Source organism: Crocodylus siamensis, chromosome 11, assembly GCF_052110815.1.
Source record: "Crocodylus siamensis isolate JL-2025a chromosome 11, ASM5211081v1, whole genome shotgun sequence".
Taxonomy (NCBI): Eukaryota; Metazoa; Chordata; order Crocodylia; family Crocodylidae; genus Crocodylus; species Crocodylus siamensis.
The window spans coordinates 32,947,795-32,969,838 of record NC_143405.1 but is presented as its reverse complement, the minus strand read 5'-3'; the positions used below and the strand labels follow the sequence as shown (position 1 = coordinate 32,969,838).

Genomic DNA, 22,044 nt, shown 5'->3' with positions numbered 1-22,044 from the left:
GACCTTTACATGATTCAGTAGATTCAGGAGCTGCAGCGAAGAACTTTAAGGGCCTGCTGTTTTGTCTTATGTAAAAATGTTCTTTTGCTGAAATGCTTTACTGTTCAGTGAACTGAGTTGAGTACTTAAAAAGATTAATTTTAACAAACAGTTCCAAACCACTTTTTCAACTTCATAGTGTCTTTGGGTCCACATGATGTCATACAGCCTTTAAGAGTAGCACAGTCTACTGTTTATTACACTGCCAACCCAGGTAATTGAACTGCTGTCTGCAACCTATCAGCTTTCTAGAGCTAATGTCATTTTCTTTCTTAATACCAGGTGAATGATATATTCATAATTGTTATATTCCACTCATTTGTCACTGAGAAATCAACTTAACACAACATTTAGATGATCATCTGTACTATGGAATAACTAAAAATGCACATTTTCCTGTTTAATACTTATTGCCACCTTGAAATATGTAGATTTTAATTTGTCCTCTTCCCTGGTGGCAAAGCTAGTAAACAAGTTAACATTTTTTGTTTAAAGAAAGGCATATCAACTGAACCATTACACTGAAATTTATACTTGGACTATGTGGTAAAGGTATAATATAAAATGGTCAGCATTGATCATACTATTTACGTTGAAATTAAATTCCCACAGTTTTCAATGAGAAATTCATGAACGTCAAAGCAAGGTACTTTTGAAAATCCTACTGTGAAATGATAGCATACCTCTAACTTCAAATAACAGCAATGCATTAATGGTACTTGTAATAGCAATAGATCATTTCAAATATGTATGTCTTATAAGCATTTCAAGCATTCTGATAGAGTTTTGTGTATTCAAACTTTAAGGAAAATGAAAAATGGACAGCACTACAATTTTTTCCAACAGTTTAAATTAATCCACACTAACTTTTAAACAGTAGTTATGTGATCCTACCTGTGGATCAGACAATCTGGATAAATCAGGATACAAGTAGAATTTTATCCCTTCAGAAGCCCCTGGTAAAGTTACTCCTCGAATAAGAAGAATCAGTAGCATCATATATGGGAATGTGGCTGTTACATATACCACCTATCAAAAAGAAAAACAACATGAGAAAATATCTTTTTCCAACAAAGTGTTCACTGCAATAATTTTCTTTACAGTAGCCCAGACACAGTACAGTACATGATGCTTTATAAAAACAGCCAAGTCTTACTCTAACATTTTAAATAGTCCTTTGTGATGGGATGAATTCTGTCCCCAAGTGTATAGAAATTCCCCATCTCATAGAAATTAGGCATAGCACTTTATCACACATAGGTTGAGAATTTCCCCTTCTCCCCAAGTAAATTACTTACCTCGCTGCATAATATTTAACCAAATATTATACAATGACTAAAATAACTGGTTTTCCATAACAAATAATACATAGTATAGCAAGTTAGCTATGAATTAACTTGTACTGGAAATTATAGCAGCAAACTAATTAACTTTCGATAAACTATTCACCACAGCATGGCCAATTCTAAGGCAGACTGAAACTTCTATGTTGCCTAACCTAGCTAATATTTCTACTGGCCCTCAGGTTAACTAGCATATTGATACATATTTTGACCTCTAGGGCTCAGTTATATCACCCTTTTTTGCACTGTATCTTCATGCCAATTTTTCAAAAGTGCTCAGGTCCCAAGAACTCTCAATTTAACACACATGGCCAGATTTTTCAAGAAGGCAGGTACTTGAGTGCATATTGGTTGCTGGACTCTTGAAAACCTGCAAGAAGTCCTACTGTTAAATTATCTAGAGGCAAGTTCAATGGAATTACTTTATATGTCTTTCTACAGACATACAAGTGGCTATTTACATTTGTGTACAGTGCTAGTGTCACAGTGGAATTTACCTTGCCCTGGAAATTTCCTTTTCTATATTTAACAAAATATGGTCATAAAATTTTGCCACAATTCTCTAATGTCCTGTGTAGTCATTTTCACCTGTACAAGATGGGTATACAATTATAGTACTTTAGGGTGATGTAGCTAAGATGGTCCAGCAAAATGTGAGGAGCAGGGATTTTTGTAGGTTGTTTCTTTTACTGGACTAACTGCATAGTTGGAAGGAACTTAACAGAGACATTGACTTTATGGCTCATCAGGGATACCTGTTTTCTCTGTTTAAAAATCACGAATTCTCTGATAAAAATTCCAAAATTCTCCGATTAACCCCTCCCTCCAAATCCACATTTTTCCTCTGATTAAAATGAAACACCACTCCCCCTGCTCCCTTCACTCACCAGGATGTGAGTCCAGCTACAGCTATCCCCTCCCTGCTGCATTGTAGTACGGAGCAGCCCTGATATGCTGGTGTCCTGCTCCTGTTGTTGCCACTCACTTCCAAACCACAGCCACCCCAGCCCTACCAGTTCTCCTTACTTCTAACCCACCATCCCCTGGCCCTTCCAGGGCACCTCACCCCTAACCCACGGCCCCCTGGCTTAGCTAGTGTCCCTCACTCCTGACCCACTGTCCCCTGCTCCCAGCCCCACCATGTGTGAGGAAGGAGGTAGGTGTGTGGGCACAGGTGACACAGCAGGGACCGGGCAGATATGTTCCCCCAGATTTCTGTGTCCACAGCAGAGCATGGGACTGCACCTTAGCAGCTATGGCAGTGCAGTTCTTCTTGTGCCAGGTCCCACCCACTGGGCCACAGAGGTGGCTCCTGTCTGGAGCTGGTCCAGTCCAACCTGGCTGCAGCCTCGCATACCACTGTCACTGAGAAATCTGGGGGTGGGGAGATGGCCCCATAGACTTACCTGGAGGGAGCTGTAGGAGCTGCTCTCCATCACGCTGCCTGGCTACCACCTACATGTGTAGTTTCCTGGGTTTTTCTCCTTTAAAGGAGAAAAACCACGTTCTTCCACAGCAAACAGAAAACCCCAATCCCTGCTCATTATCACAGATTCCCACAAATCTCTCTGCACTTCAGAGATAATAATGATCTTCTTGTATGGTTTTGCTCTTCCACTTTTCAGTTTATCCTTTCTATTGCATTTTTCTTGTCTGTTAACTACCTTGTTATGTCAATTATATCCTGTTTCTACTTACACATGGAGTTTCACACTTGCCTTTGTTCTATCTGCTCAAGCTGTGCCTGCTTTATTCCTCAGAGACCTGAGGAAGAGTATTTGGTAACTTAAAGTTTATCTGTATCCTTCCCAAATATCCTGGTCCAATAAAAGATATCACCACAAAAATCTGTGCATCTATATAATTATATTAACTTGACATGGAAATACTGTTCACCCACTTGCAAAAGTGTAAATGACTATACAAGAACAAGAAGGAATCTAGCCCTACACCCTTCTAAGGCCTTTGATATGAAGAACTGATTGTATGGTATGCAAACATATGTATTTTTAATAAGGAAAATGTTGTAGAGTCTTTCATAGCCATTTAGGATGTAAATACTTGTATCAGAGAATGTAAATATTATCGTTTGGATTTTCAAAAATGCCTACATTTTTTTTCTGCTGAAATTTCTACCCCATAAGAGCTGGGCTAAAGTTTTTGGTGACTAGTTAACTTTAATTACAAATGTACTTTCATTCGTCCCCCAAATAGGAGATGTTTCAACTGTAAAAGTATTTTTAGGGCTGTATTCAGGCAGTGTTCAACAATTCATCTGTGAAATTTAATCTGCTTAAAGATGTCTGAATTGTGACACCCAAAAATGAAGAGACTTAAACTCACTAAGGAACAAATTTTCCAAAGTATTCACCTGTCTAGTCAAATCCCCATTTAGGGATATTTTGAGAATCTGCCTGATAGCTTCAACATTTAGACCATACTTTTCTGCCTTGGTTTCTAGATCTGCAAAATAGGGATGACAATAGCACATCTTTGGTATTTCTGAGTGTAGAGTTAATTAAGATTTGAATGAAAAATGCAAACATGAACATCATAAGTACCAGAAACACGGACTATTAATTGTGATGCATTTTGCTATGAATTGCTGATTAAATGGTCAATAACCAGGTGATCCAGATGCAGCAAATCCTCCTACAGGTTGGTTTTCATAATTAAATTACCAAATAAAAATGTAAAAAAAAAAAAAGATGTAATGGAATCAATGGATTTGATTCTGCAGCTCTCTACCCACTGGCTTTAATGATCCAACCTGGCATAGAAGGGCCACAGAATGTAGCTCACCATGGTTTCTGAACTACACTGTTTATTCAGTTCAGCATTTCAGTCTTTTTCAAACTGCTTTTCTTCTTGTCTGTCCCCTTAGCAGGGGTAAGCATTTAATCAGGTCAATTAGTCATCACTGGGGCTTTATACCTTAGTTCCTATTAATAGTTTAAAGAATAACATTTTCTTGTATTGTGTTCTATTACGTCATATCACTTCACAATATGCCACCCTACCATTGTCCTGTGTCATTTTTAGCAGTATAAGAACTGCCTTAAAATAGATTCATCCAATGATGCAGCGGTGAAAAGTTATTATATGTCCATTTCTTTACCATGGACACAAGTACAGATCCATAAGACTCTGCTACAGGGAGGAATAAGGAAGAACTATTACCATAGAGGCCCCTGCCAGACACTACATATATTATGCAATTAGCTGGTTAGTTATGCAATAAAATTAGACAAGCCACATGTGCAAAGTAACTATCACAACATAAACATGTCCATCTAGCTATAAAAATAGCCAACCAGGTACAAAGTTAGTGTTTGAAAATGTGTAACAACTTTATATCTTGTTTCTATCCATCTTTAAAATTAATGTCTGGCAGGGCCCAGAAATTCCTATCTCCAGCACATTGGGATGAGAGAAAAGTTGAAATGGGTACCGAATGCACAGTCAGGGCACATGTAGATGCTCCCCCTGTTGCACAACTACAAGGCATGTTGCTCAGAGACACCAAAAGCACCCTGATCTGCTGCAGGTAAAGCAGGTCAGTGGCCTGCCAATGCAATGGTTGTTAAAATACACAAAGAGATCCAAGGAATAGGCCTACGCCCACACTACAAAAAAAGACAAACCCTTCCCACACCCCACTCCCCGGATCCACCTACTCTACTTAATTATGCTGCCGAGTCTGCTCCTCTTCAATGTCCACCTGCTCCAGGCTGAAGAGCTCTTCTGCTGAAGTCCTTTGCACGTGGCCAGGCTCCTGGGCTTGCAACTACAGAGTATTCTAGACACTGCTACCCCCAGATCACCCCTAATCAATACTTATCTAACTTCCTGAAAACCTTAAATGAAGGAAATTTCACAGCTTCCCTAGGCAGTCTATTCCACTGCTTCACAGTTATAAGTGAAGAAGTTATTTTTTTCCTGATATCCAATCTCAACTCTGCTACAACTTTAAGCCATTTGTACATTTCCTGCTCTCTGAAAGAACAGAGAAAGGTGCCCTCCCCCTTCTTTACGGCAGCCCATTAAGTGTTTCAAGATTGCTATGAGGTCTCTTAATTATCTTTTCTGGTAATTAACATACTCATTTTTTTCAACCTCTCCATCTATTGCTCTTTTTTAGAGCATTACAGACATAGCTATTCCCAGATCATCCCTGACCAATACTTATCCAACCTCTTCCTGAACACCTCCAGTGATGGAGAGTCTACAACTCTCCTAAGTAAATACAAAATTCCACTGCCTCACTGTTCTAACAGCGAAGAACCTTTTCCTGATATCCAATTTAAACGTACTTTAGTGTGCTTTAAGCCACTAGCATGCATCCTTCTCTCTACAGCAGTGAGAAAAAAGTTGTTCTCTCTCTTCTTTATGTCAACACTTCAGATATTTGGAGACTGCTATTATGTCTCCTCTTAAGAGCCTTTTCCACAAGCTGAGCATACTATTTCTTTCAACTTCTCCTTGTATCACTTGCCTTCCAAGTCCTCTCTAACTTCTGCCTCTGGACCCTCTTTAACTTTTCCATTTCCTTTTTGAAATGTGGAGCTCAGAACTGCACGTGATACTCCAGATAAGGCCTAACCAGTGCCAAGAAGAGACAGTATCACTTCCTGTATCTTGTACCTAAGGATCCTATTGATGCAGTCCAAAACTGTATTTGCTTTTTATACATCTAGATCATCTTACAGACTCAGATTGAGTCTGTGAACCACCAAGACTCCTATATCCTTCTCTGTAGTGTTGCTGTCTGACCAGGTGTCACCCATTTTGGAGCCCAGCACAGCTCTTTGGAGCCTCTCAGCTACAGCCGGCCCCGGCTCTGGGTAGCTGCTGCCAGCTGGGAGCCAGGGCTCCCAGCAGGCACCTGGGATGCTGTAAGCCCTGCTGGGTGCAGCCTGGGCTCCAGCAGTTACTCAGAGTCGGGGTAGCTGCTGATAGCCACAGAGCATGGGCTGAGGGGGGCAGGGGCTTTGGGTGGGGCAGCAGGGCTGGGGGGCAAGCGCTTTGGGTGGGGGCAAGGGGCACAAGGAGGGCATCCTGCCATGTACCCCCTATCTTCATTTTGTTTTTCTGGCATGATGGCACTCTGGCACCTTCCAAGGTAGGCATTGTTGTGTTTTTCAGCACTCCGGCTGAAAACTGTTGCTTACCCCGGTGTAGCACCTTGCATTTGTCAGCACTGAGCTTCATTCTTTTTAGCTCCAGTCCAACATTCCAGTCTCTCAAGATCCTTCTGAATTGAGCTCCTGTTCTCCAGTGTGTTTGCAGTCCTTTCCAAGTTCATATTATCTGCAAGTTTGCTCAAGAAACTTTTTATTCCAACATCAAAATCATTCCTTAAGCAAACTTGCACATAATATGAACTTGGGAAGGATTGCAAACACAATGGAGAACCTGAGCCTGAATTGATTCTCTTTGCAGGCTAATCTAACTTGGCTAAGGTGAACCAGTTTGTAACTGTACAGTCATCCCCTCTACACTGAAGAAATGCAAACACATCCTGCAGTGGCTCAGGCTAGAAGCCAGGGGCCACTAGAGCAGCTCTTCCTTCCCTTCCACAGTACTGAGCTGGGGGGAGGAGGGACCAGGCCCCTACAGGAGACTTTGATTAGGAAGCCCTGCCCCTCCCATCAGCCCAGCAGGGAGGTGATAACACAGTATTTATCAGCCTATTAACAAAACAAAAGCCTCTCTCATTAGTTCAAGCTTTCCTTAACTTTTTCCAAGAAAGGGAGGGACATTACCAGCTGAGCTGTTGATTAGCTCCAAAAAGCCATAAGCAGACACTGTCCTATCTACCTTACACAGACACCTCTCTGCATTAGCTAACATACCACATGCTGGCTACAGTCCCTGCTGCGGGAGAGGGAAGCAGGGAATCCCTGCTTGAGCAGGGAGTGGTGGGGGTGAGGGATGTGGGGCATAGGGAAGCCATTCAAAGCCTGCTGTGCCTGCCATCTCCACCAGACTCCAGCTAGGGAGCAGACGGGAGGAGCCAGCCCAGCTTTCTGGAGCAGACAGCCCCACCCAGAGCTGCAAAGCATCTGAGATGCTAGGGGAGTCTGGGACAGACAGTTCATAAACTGGTTTGATGCAAATCACTTAAGCCTGATACTACATTCAACCGGGTTTATCTCAAACTAGTTTTAACCATTTTCATACTGGTTTATGTGCACTGAACAGCTGTTCTGTTACAGGTTTAAACCAGTTTCTGATAACTTGAACTGGTTTATGTGTAATGCCTGTCCCAAGGCCATTGAGCCAGTTGCCTGTCCACAATATAGTCATTTTGTCAGCCCACATTTTGTATGAGAAGATCATTTGGAACTCTGTCAAAAGCCTGTCAAACCCATGCTAAGTGCAACTGTATTGTAACCAAATTAGTAAAGTTTCACAGGAGTATCTTCAGTTTGTATTATACTAGCATTTGTAGTGCTCCTGGCACCAGCAGGATCCAGCAGCAGGAGCAGCAGTCTCTCGCAGGTTTAACTCACTGCACCTTCTCTGCCTTCCACCAGCGACAGAGATCTGGTGTGTCTGGACGTGGCAGGGGTAGGCATTCCTAAGCAGAGTACTGCTAGGGTTGTTGCAGAGATGGCACAGGCTCTGGATATCAGGTTTTATGTCTTCATGACCATGCAGTCTGTGGTATCCAGTTCTGGGGTTGGTGTCTGGGGGGGTGAGGGTAGTACAGCCAGCTCCAGCTCAGCTATGAGCAGACTGAGGTTGTAGTAAGCATTACCATGCAATTGCTAAGGACATGTTCTAACTTTTAAATACAATGTTTACTATGATCTTGGATAAAACATGTACCTGGCATTTGGAGTGATATGAGGTTACTGAAGTCTAGATACACTATATGCACTGCATTCCTTTCATCTACCCAGCTAGTTACTTTGTTGAAGAAAGGGATCAATTTTGTTTTGTGCAATTTGTTCTTAGCAAATTTATGCCAATCAGCCTTTCCTCTTCCTGATCTTGAAAATTAATTTCTTTATGACATGCTCCAGTAACTACCAGGGATTGAAGTCAAGTTATAATCTATAATTCTCTGCACCTTCTTTTTTGCCTTTTTTAAAAAGATGTGAGCTTTCCTTGAGTTGAAACAGCCAGTGAAATTTGCTGGATTGCTCTGTATGCAAATGGAAACAAGCATAGGGGATCTCTAAAGTTAACCTCACTGCAGTTTTTTGCCAGATTTTTAGGCCAGGGGACTTAACCCATTGAGCCATGTGATTCCATAGTACCCATGGGTTTGAGTTGCCATTGCACTACTGTTTATCATGCTGCACAGCAACCAGTTAGGTGAAAAAGGGTGTGGTGCTGTGGAAATCAAAGTGTCATTATTATTATCATCACCACATCTGTAGGCATTAAGAGTTTCCTGAATTGTTTTCTTTTCTTTCAACATGTCAAATCTCTCCGAATATAAATGTGAACACAACTGTTTCTAATTACACAGTATCCTGTTTTAATTGTCTTTAATTGCTTGGTATGCTAATTTGCATGCCAATGCTACAAATCCTTTCTTAAGCTCTCAGCTATGTCAGGAGGAATGCTTGTGTTAAAGAACTTGGGAGCAAAAAAAACTAAAACCATTTCTGGCATGCCTGCGAACACACCAAATTCTTTTATTATAATATGACTAATGGACAGAATTCACAGTAGTATTCAGGCATTTAAAGAAGCAGATAGGAATGTAGTGGGTTCTGTGACAGATCTAAAGCTAGTTAAATGTCTACTGAAAGTCAGTTAGGTTATATGCTCCTAGGCCTAAATAGTATCTTGGCATTTAGGGTGTTTATACATGTGCTTGGGGGGAGGGGCGGCACTTTAATTAGAGTGTCTCTAAGAGCTACTCTAAATAAAGCGCCCAAAGCATCTTGTGTATCAGTATGGCCATGCCTAAAAATGGCAGCAGGAGTGTTGATACGCTAGATTCTGGAGGCTGCTGGAGCGCAATAATTACCGTGCTCCAGCAGACTCAATTAACTGAGTCTGCTCTGACATAAGAGCAGCCTTGCTGCTCATATATAGGAACCCTTTACTCCCAAAGGCCTAAACACCTAGAGAATCTGGGCCTACAGTATCAAGTGTAGATTAATAAATTAGGCCCCTAAATCACAAAAGCAATCCAGAATACCAGTGACCACAAAAAATATTAGATGCCTCAATACATTTAACATCTATGCAGTGGATTGCAAACATCCTTAGGCAATTAAACTTAAGCTTCTGTGCATACATATAAGTGCTCCAGTCTGAGCAGGTAGGTGTCTAGTTCCCATGTGAGCTCCTTTGCAATGTAAGGACAAGGCAGAATACCACCTAAATGATGTCACATCCTCAAGAAGATCCAATCCCTTCGCCATGCTTAGAGTATTCCTGATGTTGATACTGTATATTGAGTCCAACACAACACAACAGCAACCACAGACCTTTTCACTCAAAAACACATCTGGAGGAGAAGATGGTTATAGTGTCTGCCAACCTTCTGTATGATAGGCTAGTGATGAAAGCACTGCGACATGGGAAACTTGCGTCTCAACTGCTAGAGGCAGATCCAGAGAGGGTGCTGTGGCTGTACCCCTCTTTTGCTCTGTACTGTACCACAGGAGCCCCTGGGAACTTTTTAAAGTCCCTAAAGCAGATGAAAATTGTCCCTCCCTTCCCTTTCCAGCTCAGAGCCATGCCCATTCCCCTTCCATACCAGCTGCTGCTGCTTCCCCCACTGTATCAGGAGTGGGGGAAACACCAGAGCTATTCTTGCCCACTGCCCAGGGGTGGGGCTCAGCTGGGCATGGAGACAGCAGCAGCAGGGATGGATGTTGGGGGGTTCCCTTTCCCTGTGTTTGCTCTTGGAGGAACCAAGCAGGGTGGGAGGAACTCCTCTCCCACTGCTTTGTTGTCACTGTCCCCATCCCAGCCAAGCCTAACCCTTGCACAGCTCAACTGGCTCTGGATCTTCCCCACTCTGAATAGCAGAGGAAGCAGCAGTGGCAGGAAGGGGAGTTGGCAGGTGGCAGGAAGGGGAGTTGGCAGGGGGGAAGGAGAGAGAAGAGATATGCCTCTGAGCAGCAGGGGAAGGGAGAGGGGATTTTCACCTGCTTTAGGGAGTTTAAAAACTCCCTGGAAACTTCTGCAGTCTGCTCACACTGGTTGTGGCAGATGAGGCTGGGAACAGGGGGTGTAGCCACCACTGCAATGATGGTTGCTGCTCCTGCACCCTGCTTTGGGAAATCCTTGATCAACTTCTGTCAGCCCTCCCTTAGCCAGAAATGATTCACATCCTCATCACACACTGGCTAAAGGCCAAATGGGACATTCAGAACATGTTTTATTTAGATCACAGTAAGCATTACTGTACTGTATTAAAAGTTAGAACATGTTCTGAGTAGCTGCGCAGTAATGCTTACTATATTCTCTAATAAGAGCTTCAGCTTGTTGATTGTCAGTTCCAGAACCCAAGTCTTGAGCAAGCTTCAGTACATTGCAAACATGTTTTTTCAGGGGCCAGAGTCTTGACTGTTGGCCCCAGCCCCAGCACTACACCAACGTTGGTTCAAGACTCCAATGTAGTGTGGGGGTCTGGACCAACAAACAGCCCAGAGACTGGACTGGGGCTGGTTTCATCTCCTGAAAACCATGTTTGCACTGCACTGAAGCCAGGTTGATACTGGTCTGGTCCCAAGGCTGGGACTGACATCCCACTGACTGTGGGGCCCAGGCCCAGGACTGCAAAACGCTTGCATTATCTCCATGGAACAGTGGACAATAGCAGAACATGTGCTACTTAAAATGATCTGGAGATGCTCCACCCACTAAAAGTCCTAACTTGCCTACAATGCAGTCATTCATAGCACATGTTTTACTGCTTGAATACAGAGAAGCTTATGTTGTAAGTGTATTTAGCATATCCTAAATATAATTCATGCCATGCCCTAAAACGGTACAGTATCCTATGCCTGTATGCAACAGTGCTTGCCAGCATTCTACTAGCTGGTATACTCTATTAACCTGCCGCTGTGGTGCTGCCACCATCTACCACTCCATGTTGCCACCGTGTGTAACCACCCAGCACTGCCAGCACGCTTCTGCCATCCACCACCCTGCGCCGCTGCTGTGTGCAAGCCTTGTGCAACCCTGCCCACCATTGCCACCACCATCCACCACCCTGTGCCACCACCTCCATGTGCCAGCACCAGCCCCGGCTCCAGTATTTTTAGGTAACTGGCATTTTTACATTACTAGCACCTGGCATTCCCCACTCATGCCGGATAATGGAGATTTCACTATAGTTAGGACATTCAGCTAGGAAGCAGAAGTCCTGGGTTCCAGTCCCTGCTTCTAGATCTATTTATGCAATTTACATAAGACAGGAAAAAATGGGGCAGCACAGCCCTGCCCCCTTCCCCAAACTAAGGGACTTGTTACACATTACACTTTAAGTTTCTGAAATGTTGATGGGTGTTACTGTTAGATCAAGTTTAGAGCAGTCACATGTTCAGGCTAAAAATGTTTTCTGATTGTCCCTAACCTGTACAGTTGTCACTTGCTACTAGAGGGCTGGCAAAGAGGGGCCTTACTAAGAGCTAGAGCTGTGAGTTGCCACTACAAGGCTGGTGAGCTAATTCTATCCTTGCTCTATGTGACAGTGTCTGAGAGATAGGCTATGGGGGGGTTGGGCAGGAACATGAAGCTGGGAGGCAGAGCACTAGTGGGATGGGGATGAGTAATGAAATGGGAGGTGGAAAGGAAATGGGAATGAGGGAAGGGTGGTGAAATGATGGAAGTCAGCCACTAAAGGATAAAAGAAAAAGAAGTAAACAAAGAATGTAAAAAGAAATAAAGAGGAAATAAATGAAAGAAAGACTCTCGGCCCAGGTGCCAAATGATTGGAAGATAGCTAACATGGTCCCCATCTTCAAAAAAGGGAAGAGAGAGGACCCGGGCAACTATAGGCCCACCAGTCTTACCTCTATCCTTGGGAAACTCTTTGAGAAGATCTTCAAGGAGCACATCTGTGATGGGCCAGCTTCAGGGATGAGGCTCAAGGGCAACCAGCAGTTTCATTAGGGGCAGGTCATGTCAGACCAACCTGATTGCCTTTTATGATCAGGTCACAAAGGCAATGGATGCAGGTGTCACCATGGACGTAGTCTTTCTAGACTTCAGCAAGGCCTTTGACACCGTCTCCCACCCCATCCTCATTAAAAAACTAAGTGACTGTGGCATTGATGCCTACACAGTCACATGGATTGCAGATTGGCTCAAGGGTCGTACTCAGAGGGTGGTGGTGGACAGGTCATATTCAACCTGGGGGGAAGTGGGCAGCGAGTCCCCCAGGGCTCAGTCCTTGGGCCTGTGCTGTTCAATTTCTTCATCAGCGATATGGACGACGGGGTGAAAAGCAACCTGTTTAAATTCGCTGATGATACCAAAATTTGGGGTGAGGTGAGCACGCTAGTAGGGAGGGAAAGATTGCAGCAAGATCTGGATAGGTTACAGGGGTGGGCTAACATAAACAGGATGCAATTCAATACTGACAAGTGCAGGGTGCTGCACTTGGGCAGTAGAAACCAGCAGTACACTTATAAGATGAGAAACTCCCTTCTTGAGAGCACGGAGGCAGAAAGGGATCTTGGAGTCATTACTGACTCCAAGATGAACAGGGGCCAACAATGTGAGGTCACGATTGGCAGGGGTAACCGGACCTTGTCGTGCATCCACAGGTGTATCTCAAGTAGAGCCAAGGAGGTGATCCTCCCCCTCTATGGGACTCTGGTCAGGCCAGAGCTGGAGTACTGCGTCCAGTTCTGTGTGCCCCACTTCAGAAGGGATGTGGACAACATTGAAAGGGTCCAGAGGAGGGCCACCCGCATGATCTGGGGACAACAGGGCAGATCCTACAATGAAAGACTGTGGTACCTAAACCTGTACAGCCTTCACAAGAGAACGCTGAGGGGGGACCTGGTGACTGTCTATAAACTCACTAGCGGGGACCAGAAGGGTTTGGGGGAGACACTGTTTCCCCTAGCGCCCTCTGGCATAACAAGGAATAATGGACACAAGTTACTGGAGAGAAGGTTTAGATTACACATCCGCAGGAACTACTTCACAGTTAGGGTGGCTAGGAGCCGGAACCAACTTCCAAGGGAAGTGGTGCTGGCTCCTACCCTGGGGGTATTTAAGAGGCTTGATGCCTACCTGGCTGGACTCATTTGAGTCGAGTTTTTCTCCTGCCCAGGCAGGGGGTCAGACTTGAAGATCTACAAGGTCCCTTCCAACCCTACTTCTACGATTCTATGATTCTATGTTTTAACAATTTGGGATCTGGGATTGGGGTGTTGATCCTGGGGTGGCTGGGAGGTGGGAGTGGTGCAGGAAGGCCCTTTTTACTGCCCATGCCCAGAGTGAAAGCCTCAGCTTATGGGGACCTGATCCAGCCCCCTCCTTTGTTTCCCTCCCATTCCCCCAACTCCTGAACCTCACTCCTGAACTTATGTTTTGTGACCTGGCTAGTAGGGCTATGACAAATTTTGCTGGCTGTTTTGTTTTGATGCTGCTTTGACTCACTTTGAGCTTGAAACAGTGAAATCGAAATGAAAGGCTTTGAAACAGCCTCAAAACATAATGAGGGCAGTCAAAATGTTTTGAAAGTTTCAAAACGTTTGGAGTTTTGAAGCTGGACTTGCAGCTAAAGAGAAACTAAGGAGAGGGAGGGGAAAGAGGGGAGAAGAACTGCTCTGATATTGACATGTGTAGCTGGCCAATGACTGTGAGATCCCTGAGGTCCCTTCCAATCCCAGTGCTCTGGGGGAGGGACAGAAAAATAGCATAAAAAGCATTGCTTGACCCGAGCTTTCTCTATGCCTTTACATTTACAAGTGACATAAGTTTTGCACTGAACAGCTTGAGGTGCCGTTTCCTAGAAGCCCCTCCACCTATCTCCTTGAAACTTGGCAGGCTTCATGTCCTCAGCATGGGCTACCATCCCTGCACTTTTCACCCTACTGTACCTTAACGCACACACAGTGTCATCCATGTCATGAGTTTTGCTTGTCAGCGGCCTGAGGTGCAGTTTCCCAAAAACGGCGTATAACTCGAATTCACATAAAAGGAACCTACTTTAAAATGTAACACATAGGGATATGTTCCAAGACTTCAACTGTACTGACCACCAAACCCATTTCTACCACTTTTACAAGACAATTTTGTTACTGTCCAACAGCAGACAGTACACACCAGCACAGAGCACTCTCATAATGGGGGTGGCAACTACAGAAGCATGAGTTGCAGACAACAAGCAAGGAGCACAGATCCACACAGAAGACTATATTTTGGTGCTCATCACTCCCACAATGCACTGCACAAAGCAGCTGACTGTGAGTTTCCACCACACAGATCGCATAAGACTGAATTTACGTCACATATAACGATTTTTTGGTATAAAAATGGTCATCACTGACTGAGGCCACTTGCTCCAGGACCTTGGTTGTCATGGGTGACTTCAATTACCCGGACATCTCGTGGGAAGATCACTCAGCAAAATCCGAGCAGTCGCAAAGCTTTCTCTTGTGCGTGGATGTCCTCTACCTGACTCAAGTCTATGGGCCAACGAGAGGCAAAGCGCTGCTCGACCTGGTACTGGCTACAGGGGACGACCTAATCGGCGACCTAGTGATCAATGGCAAGCTGGGTGACAGCGACCACGAGCTGATCACCTTCACCATCCACTGTAAAGCTGGCAAGTCAGTCAGCAACACAGAAGTCCTTGACTTCAGAAAAGCCAACTTTGACAAGCTCAAGAGGCTTGTCGGTCAGGCCCTCAGAGACCATGACCCCAGGGAGATGGGAGTTCAAGAAGAGTGGTTGCTTCTCAAGGAAGTGATCTTCAATGCACAAGCTAAATCTATTCCAACATGGAGGAAAGGCAGAAAGAAGGAACAGCAGGCCCCCTGGCTCTCCAGAGACCTAGCGGACCTCCTGCGGCTAAAAAGGAAAGCCTACAAAGGATGGAGGATGGGATTCACCTCCAAGGAGGATTATTCTACACTGGTCTGGTCCTGCAGGGAGAAAACCAGGAAAGCCAAGGCTGCAACTGAGCTCCAACTAGCTTCAAGCATCAAGGACAACAAAAAGTCCTTTTTCAGATATGTGGGGAGCCGGAGGAAAAGCAAGGGCAATGTTGGACCCCTGCTAAACCAGATGGGGCAACTGACAACTGACGCCCAGGAAAAAGCCAACCTATTAAACAGGTACTTTGCGTCAGTCTTTCATCAGTCCCATGGGATGCCCATGCCTGCTATGGGACAGGGAGATCTGGGTGATGGGGATCCCCTACCCTCCATAAATGCTGACCTCGTGAAGGAACACCTTGAGAAGCTGGATACCTTCAAGTCAGCCGGCCCTGACAATCTGCACCCCAGGGTACTCAAGGAGCTGGCGAGCATCATAGCCCAGCCCCTGGCACGGATCTTTGAAAACTCCTGGTGCTCTGGTGTAGTGCCCGAAGACTGGAAGAAGGCCAATGTGGTGCCGATCTTCAAGAAAGGGAGGAGAGTGGATCCGGCTAACTACAGGCCCATTAGCCTGACTTCTATCCTGGGGAAGATCTTAGAAAAGTTTAATAAGGAGGCCATCCTTGATGGACTGGCCCAGGCTAACATTCTAAGGGATAGCCAGCACGGGTTTGTTGCGGGTAGGTCTTGTTTGACCAATCTCATTTCCTTCTATGACCAGGTGACCTATCACCTGGACAAGGGAGAAGAGATTGATGTCATATATCTTGACTTCAAAAAAGCCTTTGATCTGGTATCCCACGATCACCTCTTGGCCAAACTGGCCAGTTGTGGCCTTGGCTCCACCACGATCCGCTGGCTGGGAAACTGGCTCCATGGTCAGACCCAGAGGGTTGTAATTGATGGCAGTCACTCATCGTGGTGCCCTGTGACCAGTGGGGTCCCTCAAGGCTCTGTCCTGGGACCCATCCTGTTCAACATCTTCATTAATGATGTGGACATTGGAGTCAGGAGTGGACTGGCCAAGTTCGCCGATGACACCAAACTTTGGGGCAAAGCATCCACGCCAGAAGATAGGCGGGTGATCCAGGCTGACCTGGACAAGCTCAGCAAATGGGTGGACGAGAACCTGATGGTGTTTAACACCGAAAAATGCAAGGTCCTCCACCTTGGGAGGAAAAACCTGCAGCATCCTTATAGGCTCGGCAGTGCTACGTTGGATAGCACTACAGAAGAAAGAGACTTGGGGGTCATCATTGACCACAAGATGAACATGAGCCTGCAATGCGATGCTGCGGCTAGTAAAGCGACCAAAATGCTGGCGTGCATCCATAGATGCTTCTCGAGCAAATCCCGGGACGTCATTCTCCCCTTGTACTCGGCCTTGGTGAGGCCGCAGCTGGAGTACCGCATCCAGTTTTGGGCTCCACAATTCAAAAAGGATGTGGAGAAGCTTGAGAGAGTCCAGAGGAGAGCCACGCGTATGATCAGAGGTCAGGAAAATAGATCTTACGATGATAGGCTGAGAGCCATGGGACTCTTTAGCCTGGAAAAGGGCAGGCTCAGGGGTGATCTGATGGCCACCTATAAGTTTATCAGGGGTGACCACCAGGATCTGGGGGAACGTTTGTTCACCAGAGCGCCCCAAGGGATGATGAGGTTGAACGGTCACAAACTCCTGCGAGACCGTTTCAGGCTGGACATAAGGAAGAATTTCTTTACTGTCCGAGCTCCCAAGGTCTGGAACAGTCTGCCAGTGGAGGTGCTTCAAGCACCTACATTGAACACCTTCAAGAGTAAATTGGATGCTTATCTTGCTGGGATCCTATGACCCCAGCTGACTTCCTGCCCTTTGGGCAGGGGGCTGTACTCGATGATCTCCCTCGGTCCCTTCCAGCCCTGATGTCTATGAAATCTATGAAATCAGATCACCCCTGAGCCTACGCTTTTCCAGGCTAAAGAGTCCCATGTCTCTCAGCCTATCATCGTAAGATCTGTTTTCCTGACCTCTGATCATGCGCGTGGCTCTCCTCTGGACTCTCTCTAGCTTCTCCACATCCGAGGTCCCTTCCAGCCCTAATGTCTATGAAATCTGTGAAATCTGTGAAATCACATAACACTGAATTCGCACATACAGAACTCACATAAAGTGAGGGAAATCTGTAGTTTAATAGTTTGTCACTGTAACAGAGCCAGGGACTCTCTTCTACTTTAAGGGAGAAAGCTTCCAGGTAGAACCCCAGGTACAGAAAGACTCCAGGAGAGTGGACTACAGTAGAGCTGGCCTGAGTAAACAGGACCTATAAGTGCTTACTGCAGTGCTAGTTGCTATGTAGTAGTGCAATAGGACAATGCTTGGATGAGTAGTAGGAAGCCTATTGTGCAGGACTAGTTGCTCCACAGAAGGACTGCAGGTTTCATCTTGCAGGGGAGACTAGGTACCAAGGAAACAATGCAGTGAATCAAACAGTGGGCATCTGCAGACAACCTATGGGTCACCTGACCAGAGACGGGCAGTCATCTGGGCATATATACCCTGACCAGAGCCAAGACAAGGCAGTCTGGCTCTGTGAGCTGCAGGTGAAGGAGCTCCTGACTATGAAAGCTGTCTAGGTACTAGCTGGAATCTGAGCCTAACGGAGGATACAAACCACACCTGGGGTTTATGTTGATATCCAGTGAGGTCTTCCCTGGATGTTTGCCTGCTTGCCTGGATGGGAGTGGAAGGTTTTCCTTTCTTAAAGCATTAGTATGCTGTGTGCCTTTTGTTGCTGTTTGGTGGCCCAGAAGGGGAGGTTTGAATTAAGTGATTGCTTGGTGCATCTTAAGTTACACTGGTGGTTTGGGGGGACTACGCGGGGTGATTAGTGGAGGTCACATTAGTGCAAGCAAGTGGAGCCCAGAACAGGGCAGAGATGAGGGCTAGGGGGTCCAGTGCCTGAGAAGGGTAGAGACTACTGCTGGTACCTACAAACCAGGTCCAGTACAATGGACCCAGGTTAGAAAGCTCAGCAAGAAACAAGGAGTGGACGATGAGAAGGCATGGGGTGTGGTATAAGGGAGGACAAAGCCACATGCCTCTAGAGGTGCTTCATGCTCACGGATGGCCTGAGAGTGCCCAAGCAGCTGAACTGTGGGATTGAGGACAGAGGTGCAGGAGGGACATACTGGCTAGTGGATGGAGTAAGGCTAACTCTAGGACTCTCAAGGCAACCTCCCTCTCTATACAATAAGCACTTCAAGGCATGGTGGGTGATAACGAGGTGATGGTACCTAAAGGCAGGATGAGGAAGGAGTTACGGGGCCACCAGGGGGAGTCACAGCTGCCCCTGGGACCACAACGTACTACAGTCCCTCAGGTACTTTTGAGAACTCTACCCTAAATGAAAAAGTAGTTTTCTGGATTTTCTCACCAGTTACAACAGAAGAAACAGGTAAGTAAGGCTAACCTCAAGAGGGAATATATAGTACATTATTAGCCTGTTGAGACGGAGGAAGAAGCACTTAGCACAATGAATTTATCCACAAAGCCAGAAGAGATAAAAATAGATTTCTCAAGTCACAGCTCAACAGAACATGTCAGCCTGATGTTCACACACTATATCACAGCAACTTTTTATCAGGAAGAATTGCAAATAGTGAACTGGTTGCAATGAAGTTCAACTGATACTGTGACTAAAATGTCTTTCAGTGGACAAGAAAGAATGTTCTTGTGCTGGTGAGCTGCAGTACCTCCCCTGTCATCACAAAGTAATAGACAACATTCATATGATGTCAACAAAATTAAAATTTCAGATGACTGTAATTGCTTCCTGTTAAACACATTACTTTTTGGTCATCTAAATAACAGTCGTTAGTTGTCTAAGCAACATTTTGACATTTGCATACAGTTGGGGATTCTCTTAGTGCCACAGCCACTTCCGGAAGCCGGTCCGTGAGATCAGCCGCAGGGACCCCCTCCCCAGACACTAACTGGTCCATGCCCCGCCCCCCCCGAGTAAGGTAGCACCAGTTGCCCATGTCTGTTTCCCACAGAGTTCTCTCCTATGTAGGCAAGGTTTTTTGGGGTAGACGTGATATCTTTTCTTAGACCAACTAAGTAGTTCGAACAAAGTTCTTTGCAAGTTTTTGAGCACAACTGCCTTTTTTCAGGCATAGGGAGATTCTGTAGTTATGAGTAACTTATGGGTGTCTTTTATAGAGATATATACGGAGTAACTACAGTCTCCCTATGCCTGAAGAAGGGTGCTTGTGCCTGAAAGCTTGCAAAGACCTTTGTTCCAACTACTTCGTTTAATAAAAGATATCACACCTACCCAAAGAACCTTGCCTGCCTATGTCCTTAGACCAACATGGCTACAACCAAAAATGCTTCTTTCCTATATAGCATCTATAAGCCCGATCACAAAGCTTCTCCTCCCTCCCGCTCTGAAAGAAAACACTAATGTCTCTTATAAAAGCTGTGTTTCTGCTATGTGGAAAAAGATTTAATGTTCTTGTATTTGTTTTCAGAAGTTAGGAGCTCACAACACAGGTTGAATACACAGTGATTCCTTGACACTCTGTAAATGCTTCTGGCATTCATGTGTGCACCATATCTTGCAAGGCACATAAGTCTTGGTGAGCTCCATGAGGGATGCCACTAACCCTGAAAACATACACACATATCTCCCAATATACCACCAGACAAAGGAAGAAGTAGAGCACCTCCACAGAGTCTGGGCCTTGTCTCTTAAAATGTCTATGGGCAAAAAGGGATCCAATAAAACAGATTTCTTCATTCCAGTAGTGCACTTTGTAGGAAGTACAGATAATCTGTCAAGGAGTACGGGAAGGTTGCTACAGATTATAAATTGCCTTCCTATCTTGTATTAAATATGATAGTATCATCCAGGTAGGTACCCACATAGTTCCTATGGTGACCAAAGGATTCTAGATGCTGGAACATGACTATGGTGCCTGGGAGGCCAAAACTCAGAGAAATCCTACAGGACAAAGAAAATGGTTTTCTTGTATGATTCTTAAATTAGCAAAATTTACAGTATCCCTTTCTGAGGTCCAATGTGGTTATGCACTTAGTCTACCACTATCTTTCTATAAACTCCTCCATTCTTGGCACTGGCTATGCTTCAAATTTTATCAGAGAATTTGACTTTCTAAATCTTGTGCAAAATCTTATCAAGCCACCCAGTTTGCAAACTAGCGCTACAGAGATACATCACTGTCTGTGATTTCACCATAATACTCAGCTTCCTTATTTTTTCCACCTCTTCCTGAAGGCCTGGCAATTTCTTAGATATGCACCATGAACATCCACAACTATCACTAAGTTTCTGTGCCCTTGATCAAAGCGGGATTCCCAGTTCATGTTTCCCAAGCTGAAATCAGAGCTGGTATCCATTCATTGCAAAATATTACTGTATAGTCAAGGGATTATGCAGCCTTTCTAATACTCTGTAGGCCCTCAACCAGGAGGAGCATCCTTAGTCTTTCAGGGAGCACAAGTGGTAATCTATTTTGAAGGTTTTGGGGAAAGCCTTGTGATCATTGTTGGGAATCATGTTAGTGATTATAGGTTCTGCAGCCAAAAATCCAGAACCTGTTCCTAGATGTGGAGCTGATTTGAACTCAGTTGCCTTTATTGCTCGGCAGACATGTCCAATAAATTCTCTTGTTGCCCTTCATATTATGAAAATGTGCAAGATTTCCCCTTTTAAATGGCAAATTGTACAACACCACTTGTTGTTTTGAATATGACAACATTTGAAGGAGATTTTTTTATCATGAAACTGAACACCAAAAAACAAAAAATAACAAAACCAGTAAAAAGACTGATTTTTTTTTTACTGTCTTGCAGTTTTATTCAGAATCATCTGCTTTTATTCCAGTTTGTTTAACCACAGAGGACAATTTATTCCAAAATTTTGTTGTGAACCTTTTCTAACCAGATTCCTTACAAATGTAGGCGTGGGGTTTCCTAAAACATAAATGAGTCAAATGTAAACAGTTTCTCTAGGAGTAAAAAGAAGTAAAAATACCAAACAGCTCAGAAAAAAGTGTCAGTAATTGTCAAGGACAGATAAAACTTACTGAGTCAAAATTGATGAACAGAAAATGAAGACAAACAGAGGATATTGGCTAAAATTATATAAAGAACTTGTTAAATGTGCAGTGGCCAGAGGAATAAAAAATATTCCCTGACAGTGCCGTGGTGCATGCAGAAAGATTAATTGGGCTAAGACTGGATAGTCTTACATATATACATAGGTAGTCAAGTCAGAGCCACCAATATCTCCCAGAAGAAGATAGGTAACAATATTGGCTGCACTGAGGCATAAGAAAAACATATTTTGGATCAAACCAAAACAAAATTAAAAAATTTATCTTTGTAAAACAACAAATGAAGCAAAATGTTTAAAAATATTTTTATTTTTTCTTCATCTTTTTTTTGAATTTGGATCTGTTCTTAACAAAGAAAACCATTTTGAAATGTAAGGTAAAAAATTGTTTTTAAAATAAACAAAACTTCAAGATTTTATTAAATAATATAAATAACCATATTTTAATAGAAAAATGTGCACTCAAATGGTGTATGCATAATTGTAATCATGCAATTTTTGCAA

The 22,044-nt window shown here is 44.3% G+C and overlaps 1 protein-coding gene across 1 annotated transcript in view; it reads right to left on the bottom strand.

The window, feature by feature from the left end:
• Positions 1-22,044, bottom strand: part of SLC6A11 (solute carrier family 6 member 11) — a 307,236-nt gene that overhangs the window by 155,664 nt on the left and 129,528 nt on the right. The window contains exon 7 of the mRNA XM_090021869.1: positions 934-1,068. Within this exon, the coding sequence (XP_089877995.1) occupies positions 934-1,068 (135 nt within the window). The remainder of the gene's footprint in view (positions 1-933; positions 1,069-22,044) is intronic.